At 54.4% G+C, this 17,387-nt stretch overlaps 1 protein-coding gene across 1 annotated transcript; it reads left to right on the forward strand.

Annotated features, from left to right (window-relative positions):
• The first annotated feature begins 551 nt into the window (after positions 1-551).
• Positions 552-17,107, forward strand: DVL3 (dishevelled segment polarity protein 3). Its single transcript, XM_068546335.1, has 16 exons — positions 552-954; positions 6,352-6,421; positions 6,950-7,071; positions 7,192-7,301; positions 7,489-7,624; positions 7,802-7,895; positions 8,111-8,180; positions 8,817-8,956; positions 9,124-9,200; positions 9,309-9,376; positions 9,532-9,681; positions 10,285-10,416; positions 10,624-10,791; positions 13,842-14,057; positions 14,157-14,567; positions 15,428-17,107. The coding sequence occupies exons 1-16, from the start codon at positions 794-796 to the stop codon at positions 15,457-15,459; spliced, it is 2,157 nt and encodes a 718-aa protein (XP_068402436.1). The 5' UTR covers positions 552-793; the 3' UTR covers positions 15,460-17,107.
• Positions 17,108-17,387: the final 280 nt, after the last annotated feature.

The following is a 17,387-nucleotide window of genomic DNA, read 5'->3' on the forward strand; positions in this document are numbered from 1 at the left end:
TACACCTAGGTACTGAAGTTATAAGAAGGAATCAACTCGATCTTGTTCTGTCCTTAAGGAGTTGTTTGGTAGACTCAGTGATAGCAGCTAAGCTTCTCAACAGACCCTAAAAGGCCATGTCGAGGTCCCTTTTCTCCAGCGATAGATACATGGTGAAAACCGCGCCCCCCGTCCCTTCTCAGAAAGCAAAGCGACCCCTACATTACATCCCTCCCCAGCTGCAGAGAAGCAGCCGATCCCCCTTGGGTCCAGAGCCAGGGCCTTGAAGACTCCGGGAACACGGGCTGGAGAGATCTGCCCTTCCATCCTTGGGGGCGTAGGCGACCGCCGCCACGCTCCCCTCTGGGCCTGGGACGAGAGCGCAGGAGCTGAGCACCGCCCGGTGGCTGGGCGGGGTGTCTGCGGGGTACGGCCGAGGGCCAGGCCATCTGCCGCGAGGCCAGCGCGGCTCGGAGGCAGCCGGGGGTGGGGCCGCGCCGGGGCGGAGCCGCGCCTGGGTCGGGGGCGGGGAGTGGACCAGGCTGCAGCCAAGAGCCGGGAGGGCCGCGGCCACCGGAAGAGTCACCGTCGCCAACAGAGCCGGGAGAGTGGGGAGCGGAAGCGGCGGCCGCGACGGCGGCAGGCGGCGCTGGGACCCGGGAGCGGCCGGAGAACAAGGGAGCTGGCGCCGCGGCCGGCCGCGGAGCTGGGCTGAGCCGCTGGGCCGCGCCGACCGCCGCCTCCGCCGCCGGAGAGGCCCGGCCCCGCCGCCCGAGCAGGCAGCGCGCGGGCCGCCGGGCCCGAGGCCGGAGCCATGGGCGAGACCAAGATCATCTACCACCTGGACGGGCAGGAGACGCCGTACCTGGTGAAGCTGCCCCTGCCCGCCGAGCGCGTCACCTTGGCGGACTTTAAGGGCGTTCTGCAGCGACCCAGCTATAAGTTCTTCTTCAAGTCTATGGACGACGATTTCGGGTGAGGATGGCCCCGCCTCGCCTCCGGGGGACCCCGGCCCCTCCGGCTTCCAGGGGCCCACTCGGCCAGTTCGGACTCCCCTTGCTACACTGGCTTCTACCCCTACTCTGGATTCTAGGGGCGACTCGGCCACTTGGTCCCCATTGGCTTTTTCAGAGGCTGGAGTTCCAGCCCCTCTAGGGACTCTCCTTTCCCCTCTTGTGGGGGACCTTGGTCCCCTCGTTTAAGGGGACCTCCAACTCCCTAAGAGCAGTCAGTTCCTGCGCAGTCAAGCCCCCTCTCACCTCCTCAGAGACCAGCGGCCCACACAGACACACCTTCCCCGCCCCCCACCCGTTCCAGAGCACAGCTCCCAACCCTCCTCCTGCCAACAGAGCCACCTTTCTAGCAGAGACTTGGGGTGTTTGGCACTCGGCCTTCGCCTTCTCCATCTTTTCAGCTCCACAACTCAGAGCCATATTTGGAATATGGAGCATCTAAGGGCTATGCTGTGGGACTTTGCACTGGCTGGGGGGTGCTCAGGCTGTAAGCTAAGGCCTGCAGCTCTGATGTTTACTTAGCTGTCTCCCCTGTCCCTTGTGGGCTGTTCGGGATGTTGTCAGGGAGCAGAGCGCCTCACCCCTGAGGAGGATTCCCCACTAGCCCAGGTGCAGATTCCCTCACAGAACTGGGGCCTCTTAATGGGAGGGCCAGGAAGGGTCTCTTGGTGTTCATCCTCCGCTCCCTGGAGGGGTCTTCTCCACCCAGCTGCAGGGCTTTGGACGGGCGGAGTTTGGAAGCAGTGACTTCCCCTTTAAGAGGGGATGGAATGTTGGAGCCGGAAGGTTCTGTAGCAGCTGGCCTGGGAGGGGGAGCCTGGTGGATCCCCTCACCGCCCCCCCCCAACTCCCAGGGGACTGGGGGAGGGGGAGGACCCCCACATTAGCCTGCCCCTCACTAACTGGGCACTGGGCCTGGAGGCCTGCAGGGAAGGCCTTCCCGGGCCCTCCCGGCCTAAAGGCCGCCTCTCCAGCCGTAGCCTGAGGCCTACGCTGCTCTTTAGAGCTGAGGCCCAGAGCTGAGTGAGGGGAGAAATTCTTCTCCCCTGTGTTCATCAGCCTGGCTTCTCTCCAAGGACCCCGGCCCTCCTGGCTCTGGGACGCTAGCACCTTTTCTGTCTTCTGCATGTTTTGCTGTCACCTTTCCCCTTGGAACTCAGGGTTTGTTGAGCCCAAGAGCTCATATGTGTGAAAGTGCTTTGTACAGTGGGAAGTGCTATGCAGCTTTTATTCTTGTTTCTGTTGTTGTTCCTGCCTTGGGGTTGGGTACTCCTAGTGTAGCAATGATTGTCTGGCTTCAGTCCAGAGACAGAGACCCCTGATTGGAAGATGCTGAAGAGGGATCCATCTGCAAGGGGTGGGAGTGAGGTGGGCAGATGCCTTGGTCTGATAAAGGAAGAATGGAGTTAGAAGAGACCAAGATACTGCCTCAGCGTATGGGATAGGGGAAAATCAGCTGCATTTCAGTACGCTGGGGCCACCCTGGGGTCAGGTGCCTTGAGGGACTGGGTTAGACCTGTGTCTCCACCCCCCACTCATCCCAGAGTCCACTGGGCCTAGCCCCCACCTCCTAAACCTAGACCTCTGTGGGCTGCCTCCCACTCTCCCCAGGTTGCTGTCAAGCCAGGCCTAACCCCCATTATATCCGCTCACTGTTGACTTAATATTGTTCTTTAAATCCACTGTCAGCCCACTCACGCTTTCTTAGTTTGACCTAATCAATAATATGAAACCACAGGTCTGATATTCTATTTATATTTCTTTCTAAAATATGTTAAAAATAAATATTTAACTCTTGAATTAAACATTCATTCAGATACACCTGAAGCCATCTTGCATTCATCAGTGGTACTTGAACTTGAAGCATCTTTTGCAAAATATTAGAGTGGGCCATTTTAGCAGGGTTGCGAACAATGGTAAAAATGAAGTGGAGGAGATTGATTTTGTTTTTATTCCTAGAAGGATTAATGATCAGGAGACCTGGTAGGGCTGTCTTGTCACAGAGGACTAACAGCTGAGGAATATATATTTATATACGTATTTCATTTATTTATCAAACTCTTTTTATGGTGCTTACAGTGTGCAGACACTGATCTAAATGACTTTCAAATCTTTACTCATTCAATGCTCTTAACAGTCCTGTGGAATAGGTAGTAATATCTCCAGTTTATAGATGAGGAAACTAGAGCACAGAAAACTTAAGTAACTTACTTACCCAAGGTCACACAGCTGATAAGTGGCAGAGCTTATTAGGAACCTGGTTCCAAACTGTAAGGCATTAATCACACAATTGTAGGTATTATCATCATCATTTAACAGGTACATCCTCTCTGAGGGAGATGCTGAGCCTTGGCAAACTGTATAGGTGATAGGGCTGCCACTTATCCCAGCCCCATGAGAGGGAGGTCGGGCAGGGGCCAGCAACCTCTGCTGACAGATGGAAAAGTGGGTCAGAGGAGGAAGGCTGCCATCTCCTCCAGCTCCCCAGGCTCTCCCTCTGGGGTTCTGGTGTGTAAGACTTGAGGATTCCCAACTCCCATCTGGTCTCCAGAAGTATTTGTCAAGCTCAGGGTAGGTCCAACCCTCTTAAATTATTTGGGATATGGAAGAAGAATTAAACATTTTCAGCACTGAGGAGATGGTGGATGGAAGAACAAGGTACCACCACTTGAGGGGCCTTGAGCCATGGGAGGAATAACATGGGAAGTCAGGCCTCTAACTGTTTTGCTCCCCGCTCCACGTCACACGCTAGCCTGTCTCTGGGCCTTCTACCTGGAGTACTTCTCTTCCCTTGTCTTCTCCAGGTCCGAATTCTCCTTTCCTCTGGGTTGCACTTCTAAAGTTATGGCACTTATTCCTGTTTATCCTTATACCTACCCAGCTCCTAGCCAGGACCTGACACTAAATAATACTCAGCAGATGTCTGTCCAGTGAACACATCTGCTGCTCTTACAGCTCTGATCACTTCCCACTTGCAATATACTCACGTGAACTATGCATTGGACAGTAACCTCCAAGGACAAGGCCGGCTCCAGGTCTAATGCTTCTTGAGGTCCATGCAATGGCAAGCACAAAACTTAAAGCCCACTGGGCTCTCGGCAAAGGCTTTTTAATTGAATGAACAATGAGTGATAAGCAGATTTATTTGGTCCCTGCCCTTCGAAACTTACACCTAGTTAGAGAGTATGGATCCCGCAAAAAATTGACAAAGTTAGTAACTAGTTTTTAGTGTATGCCTTGGACCATGCCAGGCACTTACAAATCTCACTTACCAGGATGAGACAAAGGCTTGGAAAAGTCAAGAAACTTCTCTAAGATAGGAGAGCTAATAAGTGGCAGAATTGGAATTTGAACCCAGATTTGTCCAACTCCACTTGGGATGTGTGTGTGTATGGGAGTGCATAAATGCTGCAGAACCCTGAGCCATTCAGCTCCACAGCGGGAGGGGGAGGCCTGTCTGAGGTCCCCCAAGGCTCCCGAAGATCAGCTGATCATTGTGAGTCAGCAGAGCCTTGGTGACCTGTCGGTGACCCCCAGAAAGAGAGGAAACATCTGTAGTGCTGAGCTGTGTGGTGGGGCCTCAGCAGCAGTTTCCCACCACAGGGCTGCTGAGACCCTCTCCAAAGCAGAGCACAGTCCCTGCCACGTGACCCACATACCTCCTTTTAATTTGAGCCCCAGTTCCCATGGGGGCTGCAAGCTCGGGGTGCCCTGTGGTCAGACTGGCTAGTGGGTCTGAGCTATCTCTGTGTCCCTGTTTTCTAGCTTGTTCTGTCTCCAGGCTTTCTGCCATGGTGGGCCTGAGCAGGATGATTTGAGCTGCTTTCTTGGGGTTGCTGTGGGGCTGGAAACAGTGGAGAAGCCAAAGCTGAACGGGAGGGAGGAGGGCAGGCTCAGCCTTCGAACTTGGCTGTGAGTCCAAGAATGTGAGCATCACAAGAAGCCAAGCACGTCCCGAGCTCTGGGCAGGAGCTGCTTTAAGAAAAAGGGAGGACTGGGCTTCCCAGCCTCCATCCTTGCTGTCTTCCCTCTCTGCTCATAACTCCAGGCATGTGTCTTCCTCTTGCCCCTGATCACAGCTTTCTAGCTGTGTGCTCCTGGGGTATTTGATCAGTCTGGGGGTGCAGGCCTCAAGCTTTTCTATTGCCTTTCCTGGCCCCATATTGTAGTTGTGGTCTGACTTCTTGCCTCACTGCATGCCCCAGGCCAAACTACATGCCTGAGACTACATCCTACCCTCCCCCCATCCACCCCCCCACCATGTCCCACATCACTGTCTCCCACACCGTCACCCTCCACACAGACCCACATCACCTCTCTCACTGTACGGGAAAGAATGTGAAATACCATGGAAAGAATATGGTGTTTGGAGTCAGACGAGCTTGGGGTGGAATTCCAGCTCTGACATCTAGCTCTGTGACCTTGAACAAGTTACTGATTGTTTCTCAGTTTCCTTATTCATAAAATCAGGATCATATGGTCTATACAATGAGGCTGATGTGAAGATTATACATTCTAACTATAGGGAGATAAGATGGTATAATAGGTAAGAATAAAGGCTTTGGAATCAGGCTGACCAGGATTCAAATTCCAGCTCTTCACTTTTAATCGTGTGACTGTAGGTGAACTTCTGAACCTACTGAGCCTTGGTTTCCCCATTTTATAACATTGCTATGAATGTTAAACGAAGTGATACAAGTAAAGTACTTAGCTTTGTGCTTGGCCCGTAATACTGGGTTGGCCAAAAAGTTCCTTGGGGTTTTTCCATAAGATGTTACGGAAAAATCCAAACGCACTTTTTGGCCAACCCAATACATGCTCAATATATGAGAGCAGTTGTTACTAATGTCATAGTGGCGGTAGAGGATGTTTGGTAAATGCCTTCCCCCCTTATTTTTCCTAATTTCCTTAAATTCCTCATCCACATCTCCCAGAAGAATATTAGGATTCCCAAATGAGAAGGGAAGAACAGTGATATGGGTGTGCTTTTTCCTAGTTTAGGGTCAGAGGGAAAGATAAAGTCCAGCCCAGAGAGCCATTGTTGGGGATGGGTACAGCTCTCGAGACTCTAGGGGGCGACTGCACTCATTGGGGACAGTGATTTGTCAGGTGTAATTTGCAGTCACCTGATGACCAAGAGGATGCCCCAGGAAGGCAGCTGGCCTGGGCATGGCTGGTGTCTTCCTGGTGGTGACAAAGAGCTGTCCCTGGTCACCCCATCCCTGCTCCCATTTGAACAGGCTTATGCTGGTGGTTTGATTCCCAGTTTAGGGTAGAGGAGCCCCTGAGAGTTGGGGTTGTGAGGATGCCTCCATTTCCACCCCAGAAAGCTCACTCTGACACACACCTTTCCCTGCAGAGTGGTGAAGGAGGAGATCTCGGACGACAATGCCAAGTTGCCCTGCTTCAATGGCCGGGTGGTGTCCTGGGTAAGGAGCCCCCCTCAGTCCTCTCTCCACCTGCATTCCTGTAGTGGGCTGGATGGAGGAAAGGCATTGCTGAGACTGTGGTTTTATGCTTCAGTATCTGAATCTTCCTTGAGTTTTCTAACTGAACTGTCTCTCACCCCAGATTCTATAGCTTTGGTGAAAAGTGAGGGAGTGGTGAGAAGGGGGAAAAGAGAGAGACAGAAATACACGTTGGAGACAAAAACGTCTCCTATGTCCTCTGAGGTACTTTGCCTCAGGTTCCCTTCTGTCACTTGCCGACCTCTACCTTGGACCTCTGACTCTTGTTCTCTGCCCCCATCCCGCTTCACCAACCCATGCCTCCCAGCCTCCTCATCAACCCAGCAGTGGGTCCATTCCTCATCTCAGCTGACCTAACACAGTCCTGTCTCTTCTCCCTGCGTGTCCCCTGCTTCATTCTCCCCAAGTCTCATGCCCTGCCAGAAGCCAACTATCCCCTTTTCCCTGGGGCCCCTGCGCCCTACTACCCATGCATTTTCTCCCCATCAGCTGGTGTCGGCTGAGGGCTCACACCCAGAGCCAGCTCCCTTCTGTGCTGACAACCCATCGGAACTGCCACCGCCCATGGAGCGCACAGGAGGCATTGGGGACTCCCGGCCCCCATCCTTCCAGTGAGTGTGACCTGAGGGTGGGGAGGGCCCATGGGGGAGGGCTGCGTCAGCTCAGCTCAGGGCTGGGGGAGGGAGCCCCCAGCCTGCCCCCTCCCCCACCAAGTCCTCTCTTCCCTGCAGCCCTCATGCTGGTGGGGGCAGCCAGGAGAACCTGGACAATGACACAGAGACTGACTCCTTGGTGTCTGCCCAGCGAGAGCGGCCACGACGGAGGGATGGCCCAGAGCACAGTGCGTCTTCCCTGAACAGACACCTCCCCCCCCCACACCCCCACCCCCGCAGCTTCCACTCAGCTACCCACCTCTCTGCCCTACTTCCTGAGTTCTGGATACGCCTGGCCCCAGTGCAGCCCCTGCTCCTTCCTCTCTCCTCCTTCTCTCCTGCATCTGTGAACCCAGCTGCCTCCATCCCCTGCAGCAACCCGGCTGAATGGAACTGCAAAGGGGGAGCGGCGGCGAGAGCCAGGGGGGTATGACAGCTCATCCACCCTTATGAGCAGCGAGTTGGAGACCACCAGCTTCTTTGATTCAGATGAGGATGACTCCACCAGCAGGTGGGGCTTTGGTTTCATGGGTACTGTGGGACAGGTGACCCCAGAGGAGCCCTGAACCCTGAGGATGCTGGGCCCCTGGGCGGGACCTGGGCTTGGTGGGGGGGACCTGGGCCCTGCGGTGCCTCTCATGGGGCAGGGCTGGGCCGGCTCGGTGGGGAATGACTGTGGGCCCCACAGGTTCAGCAGCTCCACAGAGCAGAGCAGCGCCTCACGCCTGATGAGAAGACACAAGCGGCGGCGGCGGAAGCAGAAGGTTTCGCGGATTGAGAGGGTATGGAGCTGAGACGTTAGGGTGGGTGGGAGCAGACCGAGCCCTCCTGCCCAGGCAGGGCCAGAGTCTGTGCTTCCTTAGACCCCTCCCCTTGGGTCAGGGTTTAGAACCTGAGAGGGGAGGTGGTGCTGAGGACTCACCTTGAGGCGGAGCTAGGTGGGAGCAGTGAGTTCCTGCCAGCACTGCCTGCTGCTCAGGGCCTCTGTCTGTTCCAGTCCTCGTCCTTCAGCAGCATCACGGACTCCACCATGTCTCTCAACATCATCACGGTCACTCTCAACATGGGTGAGTCTGGTGAAACAACACTCGTGAGCACCTGCTACGTGCCAGACGCTGGGCAGACTCGAGGAGTTCAGAGAGGCACAGGCTACGTTCCCTGCCCTCAAGAAGTTCTCTTTCATAAGCATAAATTGGTACATACACTGATCACTTCAGTATCTCATGATCAGGGCTATGACAGAGATAAGCACAGAGAACTATGGACGCAGAGAATGGCATCCGGGAAGACTTCCTAGAGGAAGTGATTTCTGATTCCTCCCCCCTTCCCATTTTTCAGGCACTGCATTCTTGCTCTCTGATTTCTACCCTAGGTGCTCTTCTTTAGGAGATAGCTGGATGTAGTGAAAAGAGCCCCAACTTTGGAATTTAAATCTGAGTTTGAATCCTGACTCTGCCACTTCATGGCTTAGAAAAGTCACTTAAATTCTCTGAACCTCAGTTGTCTGCTCTGTAAAACAGGATTGAGTCCCTACCTCATAGCCAACAAGGATCAAGTGAAAGCATGTTTGAGCATGTGGAATACAGTGCCTGACTCAGGTCCAATAATGTTAGTTCTTGTCTCTTTCTACCCTCTTCTAATATGGGGCTTGGAATTTGGGTAGGAAATTTGTTCCTCTCTCAAGGTCTTGTTACTCCCTGTAGAAAAGTATAACTTCTTGGGTATCTCCATTGTGGGCCAAAGCAACGAGCGTGGTGACGGAGGCATCTACATTGGCTCTATCATGAAGGGGGGGGCCGTGGCTGCTGATGGACGCATCGAGCCAGGAGATATGCTGTTACAGGTACCATTGCCCACCGTGGGTGGTGGTATGGCTAGGGATGGGGAGATGTCCATGCCGTCTGTACCCTGCTTCTTGGTAAGGGGAAGACCCCCTAGCCCACCAAACTCAGCTTCCCTACCCACCTCCCCAGCACAGCTGCTTATCCCACTCCTGGTCCTCTTTCCCAGGTAAACGAGATCAACTTTGAGAACATGAGTAATGACGACGCGGTCCGGGTACTGCGGGAGATTGTGCACAAACCAGGGTATGGATGGCATTGGGGAGGAGGGGGCAGGTATTTCTGGCTATCAGACAAGGGGCTTGGTTTGGCCTCCACACATCCTGCCCTTACTAGGGACACCCTTGCTTTCAGGCCCATCACCTTGACTGTAGCCAAGTGCTGGGACCCAAGTCCACGTGGGTGCTTCACACTGCCCAGGAGTAAGTGGATGGGGCAGTTGGCCCTAAAGCTGGTGCTTGACCTATGTGAGCCCTATCTCTCCTTCCTTCCGTGTTACCCTGAACCCTCATACCTACCCTGTTGGGCCAGGCAGTAGGCAGGGCAGGCAGCCCCTGACTCCTCATCCTCCCCGCAGGCGAGCCCATCCGGCCCATTGACCCCGCGGCCTGGGTCTCCCACACTGCAGCCATGACCGGCACCTTCCCTGCCTACGGCATGAGCCCCTCCCTGAGCACCATCACCTCCACCAGCTCCTCCATCACCAGCTCCATCCCTGACACAGAGCGTGAGTGTCCAACCTTGACCCCTGAGCCCAGCAGACAGGGCCAGCTGGGAGGGACTGCTGAAGGCCCACCTGGAGCCTCTTGCTTGAGCGTCAGAGGGGGCTGGAGAGGAGGAGACTCAGTTCATTCCAGCTACCTTACTCTGCAGTTTTCCTCAGTGGATGCTGAGCCTCACCAAACAGAGTTTGCTTCTGAACCTGTACTGAGCACTCAGTAAGCCTCAGTTTCCTCTTGTAAAATGGGACTAATGATATGCACTTTACCAGGTTCCTGGGGGTTTAATGAGAGGATACAAGTAAAGCATCAATCACAGTGTGTGGCATAAAGTAAGCACTCAATAAAAATGACTGCCTTTTTATTATCATAGCACGCATTATACACTGGGCTAAGCCCCTTCATTTACACTATTTAATTCTCTCTTTAAATATCCTGTGAAATAGATACTAAAGTCCCTATTTTTATGGAAGAGGAAACTGAGTGTCCAACAAGTCGGTAATTTGCTTGACATTGGTCCATGCTGTTAGGTGGTAGAGCTAGAATGCAAACTTCTGTGTACTTAACTCCATAGCCCCTTTCTGCCTCACCATTCTGCCTCCTACCCCCAGGCCTAGACGACTTCCACCTGTCCATCCACAGTGACATGGCTGCCATCGTAAAAGCCATGGCCTCCCCTGAATCCGGGCTGGAGGTCCGTGACAGGATGTGGCTCAAGATTACCATCCCCAACGCTTTCATCGGTGAGAGGGCCCCATGGTGGGATGAAGGACAGGGTGGAGAGCGGTGGGGCAGGGCAGGCCGGCGGGGGGGTGGGGGGGGGTGGGTGGCCAAGAACTCCCTCGGGCCACTCCTTTGAGCTGGATTCAGCACCAGCCTCATGGCTCCTGTGAGGCCAGAAGAGCCCAGGTCAGGTGGGCCTCCCAGTCAAGTGGCAGCCTTGCCCTCAGGCTCGGACGTGGTGGACTGGCTGTACCACAACGTGGAAGGCTTCACTGACCGGCGAGAGGCCCGCAAATACGCCAGCAACCTGCTGAAGGCCGGCTTCATCCGCCACACTGTCAACAAGATCACCTTCTCTGAGCAGTGCTACTACATCTTCGGCGACCTCTGTGGCAGTACGTGCCTCCCCCACCTCCTTGCCCTATCTCCTGCTTGGAAGTGGGGAGTTGCCCTGGGATGCGGCAGCAGACTCTAGGGAACCCAGATGACGGGGTAGCAGAGCTGGGGGAACCTTGAGACCTGACAGTTCTGTGGTAGAGGCAGAGCCCAGTCCAGCCTCTTCACCTGCCCTACATCCCCCTCTGGGGGCTGGCATTTTCTAAGTGCCTGCTCTGTGCCTGGCACCGTGCTGATTGTTTCTAAAGCATCATCTCACTCTCATTCAAGCCTCACAACCTCCCCACAACCCTTGGGGAGATGGATTACTATCCCTGTTTTCAGATGAGGAAACTGAGACCTATAGAAGTTAAGCAGTCCACCCCACATTTCACAGCTAGAAGCAGAGGAGCTAGACCTTGGATCTAGGTCCTTCTGGCTCCAAAACCTTTGTTCTTCCCACCATCAGGGTTGTCCTAGGTGTGTGGTGCTGCAGAAACATTGTCCCAGCAAGGCCAAACAGAGTTCCTAGCCTTGGCCCCTGCTCACCCTCACAGCACCAAGCAGCTTCCACTAAGGCAGGACCTCCTGGAGCTGGCCTGAGGCCTCAAGTCCACAGCCTCCTCAGACCCCTCAGGGTGGGGCTGTGCCTCTCAGTGAAGCTGGAAAAGCTGTCAGGGCCAGGCTGCAGAGGACTCTGTAAGCTGTACCAAGGAATTTGGACTTGATCCTGAGAGAGTACAAAGCCAATGAGGGTTATTAAGCAGGAGAAGTCTGCAGGGAACCCCCGTTCTCCGGAGCCTGTGGACAGCTCTTGGGAAGGGGAGTCCTCAAAACAGGACAGCAGTGCTCAGGATGGAGAGCTGAAGCACGGCCCCAGCAGCCACCCCTGCCTGAGGGAGCCTTCTCTCAGCCCAGTGGTGCTGGCTGGAGTCCAAAAGCCAGCCCTTAAAATGCTTCAGATTCGGTTCTAGGGGCTAGAAAGGTTGTTCTTGTGGAGCACAAGTCCCTGGTGGAGGCTGGGTGGGGTCCCTGTCCCTCAGCAGCTCTGGCATGGCCCCATGGAGTAGTAATAGATGCACAAGGTTTTGGAGTTAGTTCTGAGTTCAGATTTTAGCTCCACCCTTACTGTGTGAACGTGAGTAAGTGACACAGCCTCTCAGTGCCTCGATTTCTTGATCTGTAAGATGGAGATAACAGTAAAACTTATAGATCTGTTTTGAGAATGATATAAGATAATATATGTAATGCTTTTAGCACCATGTTTGGCCCACAGTAATTGCTCTAAAAAAGTTGTCCATTTATCATACATTTAATTCTAAGATGAATATTTTTTTCACATTTCAGTATCTCTGAAATTGGGGTGCATCTTATCATCAATGGCTTCTTAGACTCAGTCAAATACGGCTATTATTATCATCATTAGTAGACGTGAGCCCTGGCCCCAAACCTTCATGGGTAATAAAGCGTCTCAGGATAGCTGTGGCTTTTGCTCAGAGAGACATTGTTCCATCCCAGGGGCGTTCTGGGTCTCCTACCCATGGACCAAGTCCAGCAGAAGCCAAGCTCAGGGAGATGCTGACAGGACAGGTCTTTTCCTTCTCACTGGTGAGGTCTCCTCAGCTGGGAGTACGGCAGGCTCAAAGGGAATAGCTGGGGACCTGGGTAACCCCCGGAGCACACAGTCACTCCCCATGGGATGACAGCCTGGCGGCTGAAGTGGTCACCGAGGCATGCCCCTGCTTCCCACTGCCACCACCTCTCATGCTAGCTGCCGGCCTTGACTGGTTGATGGTTTGGCTGGTAGACTCCGTAGGCTGCCTCAGCCCCCTCTCCTGACCTCTTCTCCCCTGTAAGGTTGGCTCAGCTCCCTTAAGGGCTTGCAACAAAGGGCTCAGTCTGTATCCAGCAGCTGGCTCCTGGGCAATTGCAGCTCTCTCAGAGCTCTGGGACCTGGTACGGGTGGGTCCCAGAGAACCAGGGACCTGTTCACCCTGAACAAGTTCACCCCAGGGACCTGTGAACAAGGGGTGTCCCAGGCAGGCAGGTCTAGTGGCCCCTTATACTCCCTTCCAGATAGTTCCAGCATTGGTGGGAGCAGCCTTGCCTGTGTACAGTTTACAGGGGAGTCAGAGTCATGAAAGAAGGAATGTTAGTGCAGTGGCTCAAGTGCTGTGAAGAACTAGGTCTGGCTGGGAATGGGGTGGAGAGCACAGAGGAGGCATCTAAGTTGTTCTGTTTCTGGACCCTTCCACCCCACTCCCACCCTCCCCAGAAGCACCAGAAGATTGATCTGGGCCAAGGGCCTTCTGTGTGGGGAGGCTCTGAAAGGCCCTGTGTTCATTCTGGCTTTTAATGGGTGTTTTTTTAGTCCTAAGTGAGTGAGGAGGGCAAAATTTCACCTAAATTTCCCCAAACTGCTCCCTCCTCCTTACTAATGCCCTCATCTGGAAAGGTAAAGAGAAAGTAAGCAACTCGTAGCTTCTGCTCTGGCTGCAGTGTGGGTTGACCTCAGGCTGGTCATTTAACCTCTCTGGACTTCACTTTCCTCATCTGGAAAAAGTGTGACTAATACCTTCCTCATGGGGTGGTAACGTTTGCGTGAGATGAAGTGCTTGCACTGTACCTGAGGAAGTGCAGGTATGCAGTAGCTGGCGGCTCTCTGGTATTTCGGCCTCCCATATTCCCCACCCTACCTTTCCCTTAAGGGAACAGAGGAGACGATTTCCAAACAAGAGTTTTGCCCCTTCTTCCAGCCCACAGAGGAAGGAGGAGAAACTGGGATTTGGCACTGAGCATCTGAAGTGGTGACTCAGGGCCTTCCAGGGGACGGTTTTCTCGGGGGCTGGCTCTGCAGGGTCTCCCTCCCCACCACCTCTGGAGGGTGACAGAGGGACTCTCAACGAGTGAGAGATCTCTGGCCTGTCACTCGTCCCGTTCTGGTGGGACACTGCCACTGCTGTCGCTGTCTTCCCAAACGCACCCACCGGGCCGAGGCTGGGCATCTCTCTGCTGACTGCGGGTGCGGAGGCATGGGATAGACCTAGCTCAGACGCCCTCCCCTCCACAGACATGGCCAACCTCTCCCTCCACGATCATGATGGCTCCAGCGGCGCCTCCGACCAGGACACGCTGGCCCCTCTGCCGCACCCAGGGGCTGCCCCTTGGCCCATGGCTTTCCCTTACCAGTACCCGCCGCCCCCACACCCCTACAACCCGCACCCAGGCTTCCCCGAGCTGGGGTACAGCTATGGCGGGGGCAGCGCCAGCAGTCAGCACAGTGAAGGTAAGGCGGCGGGGGTCGTGGAGGGAGCCCCAGGAGAGCCCCAGGCTTCCTCTGCAAGCTCTGAGTGTCCCCCACCCCGTCCCTGCCTGTCCCCTGCAGGCAGCCGGAGCAGTGGCTCCAACCGTAGCGGCAGCGACCGGCGAAAGGAAAAGGACCCGAAGACCGGGGACTCGAAGTCGGGCGGCAGCGGCAGCGAGTCGGACCACACGACCCGCAGCAGCCTGCGGGGGGCGCGGGAGCGGGCGCCGAGCGAGCGCTCGGGTCCTGCCGCCAGCGAGCACAGCCACCGCAGCCACCACTCGCTGGCCAGCAGCCTGCGCAGCCATCACACGCACCCGAGCTACGGCCCCCCCGGGGTGCCCCCTCTCTACGGCCCCCCCATGCTGATGATGCCCCCACCGCCTGCGGCCATGGGGCCCCCGGGAGCCCCTCCGGGCCGCGACCTGGCCTCCGTGCCCCCTGAACTGACCGCCAGCAGACAGTCCTTCCGCATGGCCATGGGAAACCCCAGTGAGTTCTTTGTGGATGTGATGTGAGCAGGGCCCCTTCCCCACTTCCATCCCACCCCGCCCGGGGCAGGCCGCGTCCCTCTCTCCGTCCGTCTTTTTTACTTTGGTACCTGAAAGGGAAATAAATGGAACTAAATCCAGGCCCGCTAACCGCTCGCTGGGTGCAGCGAGGGCAGGGTGCACCTGATCGCCACTGCAGCCCCTAACCTGCCACCAGCCCCGGCTTGTTCCTCTGCCCACTAACCGCTGCACAGGACTTCCCGGGATCCTTCGTGTCCCTGGGACCCAAACTGCTGGTGCTGCTCCTTACCACGCCGCCATCAGCGCCACCACACACACTTCAGGAGCTGACCCAGCAGTGCCCTCGAGGGCCTGCATACCCCTCATCCCCACTTTCCCTCCCTCAGTTCTTTTTCACCATGCATTCAGCTGCATCATCCCTCTATTAACCCATCCCCTCAAGCATGCGTGCCAATTTCTTGGTTTTTCCCCTTAATACTGATACCAAAAAAAAAAAAAAAAAAGACTTGCTTCCTCTGCTCCTCCTCCTAGCTGCCCTTGCTACTGCCTCAGCCCTGCACCCTAGAGCTGTAGTCACCTCCAGTAACCATCCACACTAACTCCACCTGCGCTCAACCTTAGCAGAAGCCCAGAGGGCCCCCTCAGTTGCCTGAGCTGCTAGTGGATTCCAGGGAGCGTCTGTGCTCTATACCCAGCCCCACCGCTGCCCCATGCCTGCCTGGTGTGCTGGTTCCTTCAGACCCTAACCCTACTAACCAGCAGGCTCATCTCACCTCGGGGCCTGAAACATTTCTTTTCTTTCTTTTTTTCCTCCCCCAATTTTTCCTGGGCCTGGAGCAGCCAAGAATTTCGGGCTGTTTGACTTTCTGTGAGCCCCCAGCGAGGGGAGGCCCAGCCTCCGAGGAGACCAGGAACCCTGCTTCAGCAGCCCCTCAGGGCTTCCCAAGGATATTTCAGCCCCCATACCCACACCTTAACCCGCTGAGTCACTAGGCTTCTGAGGAGCACCCAGCCTCTTGCCCATGTGTGACAGACTCTCTCTCTTTCCCTCTCTTCCTCTTTCTCACACACACCTCCCCCACCCCCTGCCCCAACACACACGTGCCTATGCAAGTTCACTTAAGCCTCAGGGCTGGTCCCTGACCAGAGGGCTGGACCCTCTCTCCCAGTCCGCTCCTAGGTCGTGGGGCTGGTCCCCTAATTTCTCTCTCCCTTTCTTCATAGCTCTCAAACCTCCCACACATGTCCCCATAATATTTCTATCTGGTTAAAGCCCATAATCTGGGTCTCAGGTTGGGCTCAGCGCAGGACCCCCCGGGCAACCGACAGGCTGTTCTCACCCTGCCCCGTGCCCCACACACCCTCCTGTGTTTTCACCATCACCATGATAACCCAGAGCAAGGTTGGGCAGGGGGACTTCTGGGACTTCCAGACAGAGTGCCAAGTTTTAGTTTTTACCTTATTCTCCCATTTAAGCAAATCACGACTTTCTCTGTGAGCCTCTTCTATAAATTCTGGCTCACCTAGGCTTCCATATTTTTAGGTCTGGGATGTCAAGCGTAAGATGAAGTCCTAAGCTCCAGGTCTTGGAGCAATCCAGGGTTGGGGTATTTTGGCATTCATTCATTTAACAAAGATTCCCTGGGATTTGGGGTGCATGAGGGCTGTGTTAGAAGTGTGACTCAGTCTTGCCTTCCTTCTGGGAGCTCTAGGTTTGCTCCCAACCCAGACCATGGTTTCCTCTAGCCACCACTATAGGGCTGCCTCCTGTACTTCTCTTCCTCCTCTGATTCTTCTGTCTCTGACTCTCTTGAGGATTCCTCCACTATTGCTCATGCCTTCAGGGTCCCTGTATTTTATCTCTGGTCCACTTCTCTTTCCTCTGTATTTACTCCCGAAACAGTATCATCCATCCTGACGTCCTCAACTGCCACTAATATGCTGGTGATTCCCAAATATATATCTCCAGCCCTAACTTCCCTCTATCTTTAGATCTGTATTTTTATCACCCACTGGACCTCTCCATGGACATGTCCACATGGACTCAACTCATTTCCTTCCCCCCCCCCGCCCCCGCCGAAGTGTGTTCCTTCTGAATTCCAATCCTGGTTACCTTCATCACACTCTTCATAGGCTCACCAGCTAGAAACATTTATGGGCTTAAATTCCTTCCCATATTTTACTAGTCAGTATATCATATCCATTCCACTCCAACAATCTTTCTTGAATTTGGCCCTTCCTCTCCCCTCTGCCTCTACTCTAGTTCACAGGAGCATGGGATTTGGAGTCAGGTTATTCTGGGTTTGAATCCCAGCTCTACTACTTTTTGGTTGCGTGATAAGAGAGTTATTCAGTCTCTCTGAGCCTCAGTTTCCTCATATGTAAAATGACGATAATAATACCTACCTCACAGGGTTGTTGTGAGGATTTAAGTTAGATATTGTACGAAAAGTGCCTAGCACAGTGCCTGGCACACAGTAGAATAGGTGCTCAATAAATGGTAGCTATTGTTATTATTAATATTATTATTATTATTTATTCTAAATTGGTAGGGGTTTAGGATATGTACTGAGGATGAAGCTTTTGGAAAGGTAGGAGTAAACCTTGAGTGCTGGTTCAAGAATTAGACGTGCCTGTATTCAGTCATTTAATGGCTTCAGGCTGTGACCCCGATTTGCAGGAAGTCAGATCATCCTGCCATATTCTGGCTTCTAGCAGGAGGATGCTAGGAACAGTAAGGTTTGCGACTAGGTTTACTGTTTGGTGCCCTTCGTTCCTCTCATGATGGGCTCAGGCTGCC

Source organism: Eschrichtius robustus, chromosome 6, assembly GCF_028021215.1.
Source record: "Eschrichtius robustus isolate mEscRob2 chromosome 6, mEscRob2.pri, whole genome shotgun sequence".
In the NCBI taxonomy this organism is placed as follows: domain Eukaryota; kingdom Metazoa; phylum Chordata; class Mammalia; order Artiodactyla; family Eschrichtiidae; genus Eschrichtius; species Eschrichtius robustus.

Coding starts and splice junctions, on each gene's coding strand:
- DVL3 (XM_068546335.1), top strand. CDS start 794: ATGGGCGAGACCAAGATCATCTACCACCTGGACGGGCAGGAGACGCCG. Junction 10,417..10,623: donor CATCCCCAACGCTTTCATCG/GTGAGAGGGCCC, acceptor CCTTGCCCTCAG/GCTCGGACGTGGTGGACTGG. Junction 10,792..13,841: donor CTTCGGCGACCTCTGTGGCA/GTACGTGCCTCC, acceptor TCCCCTCCACAG/ACATGGCCAACCTCTCCCTC.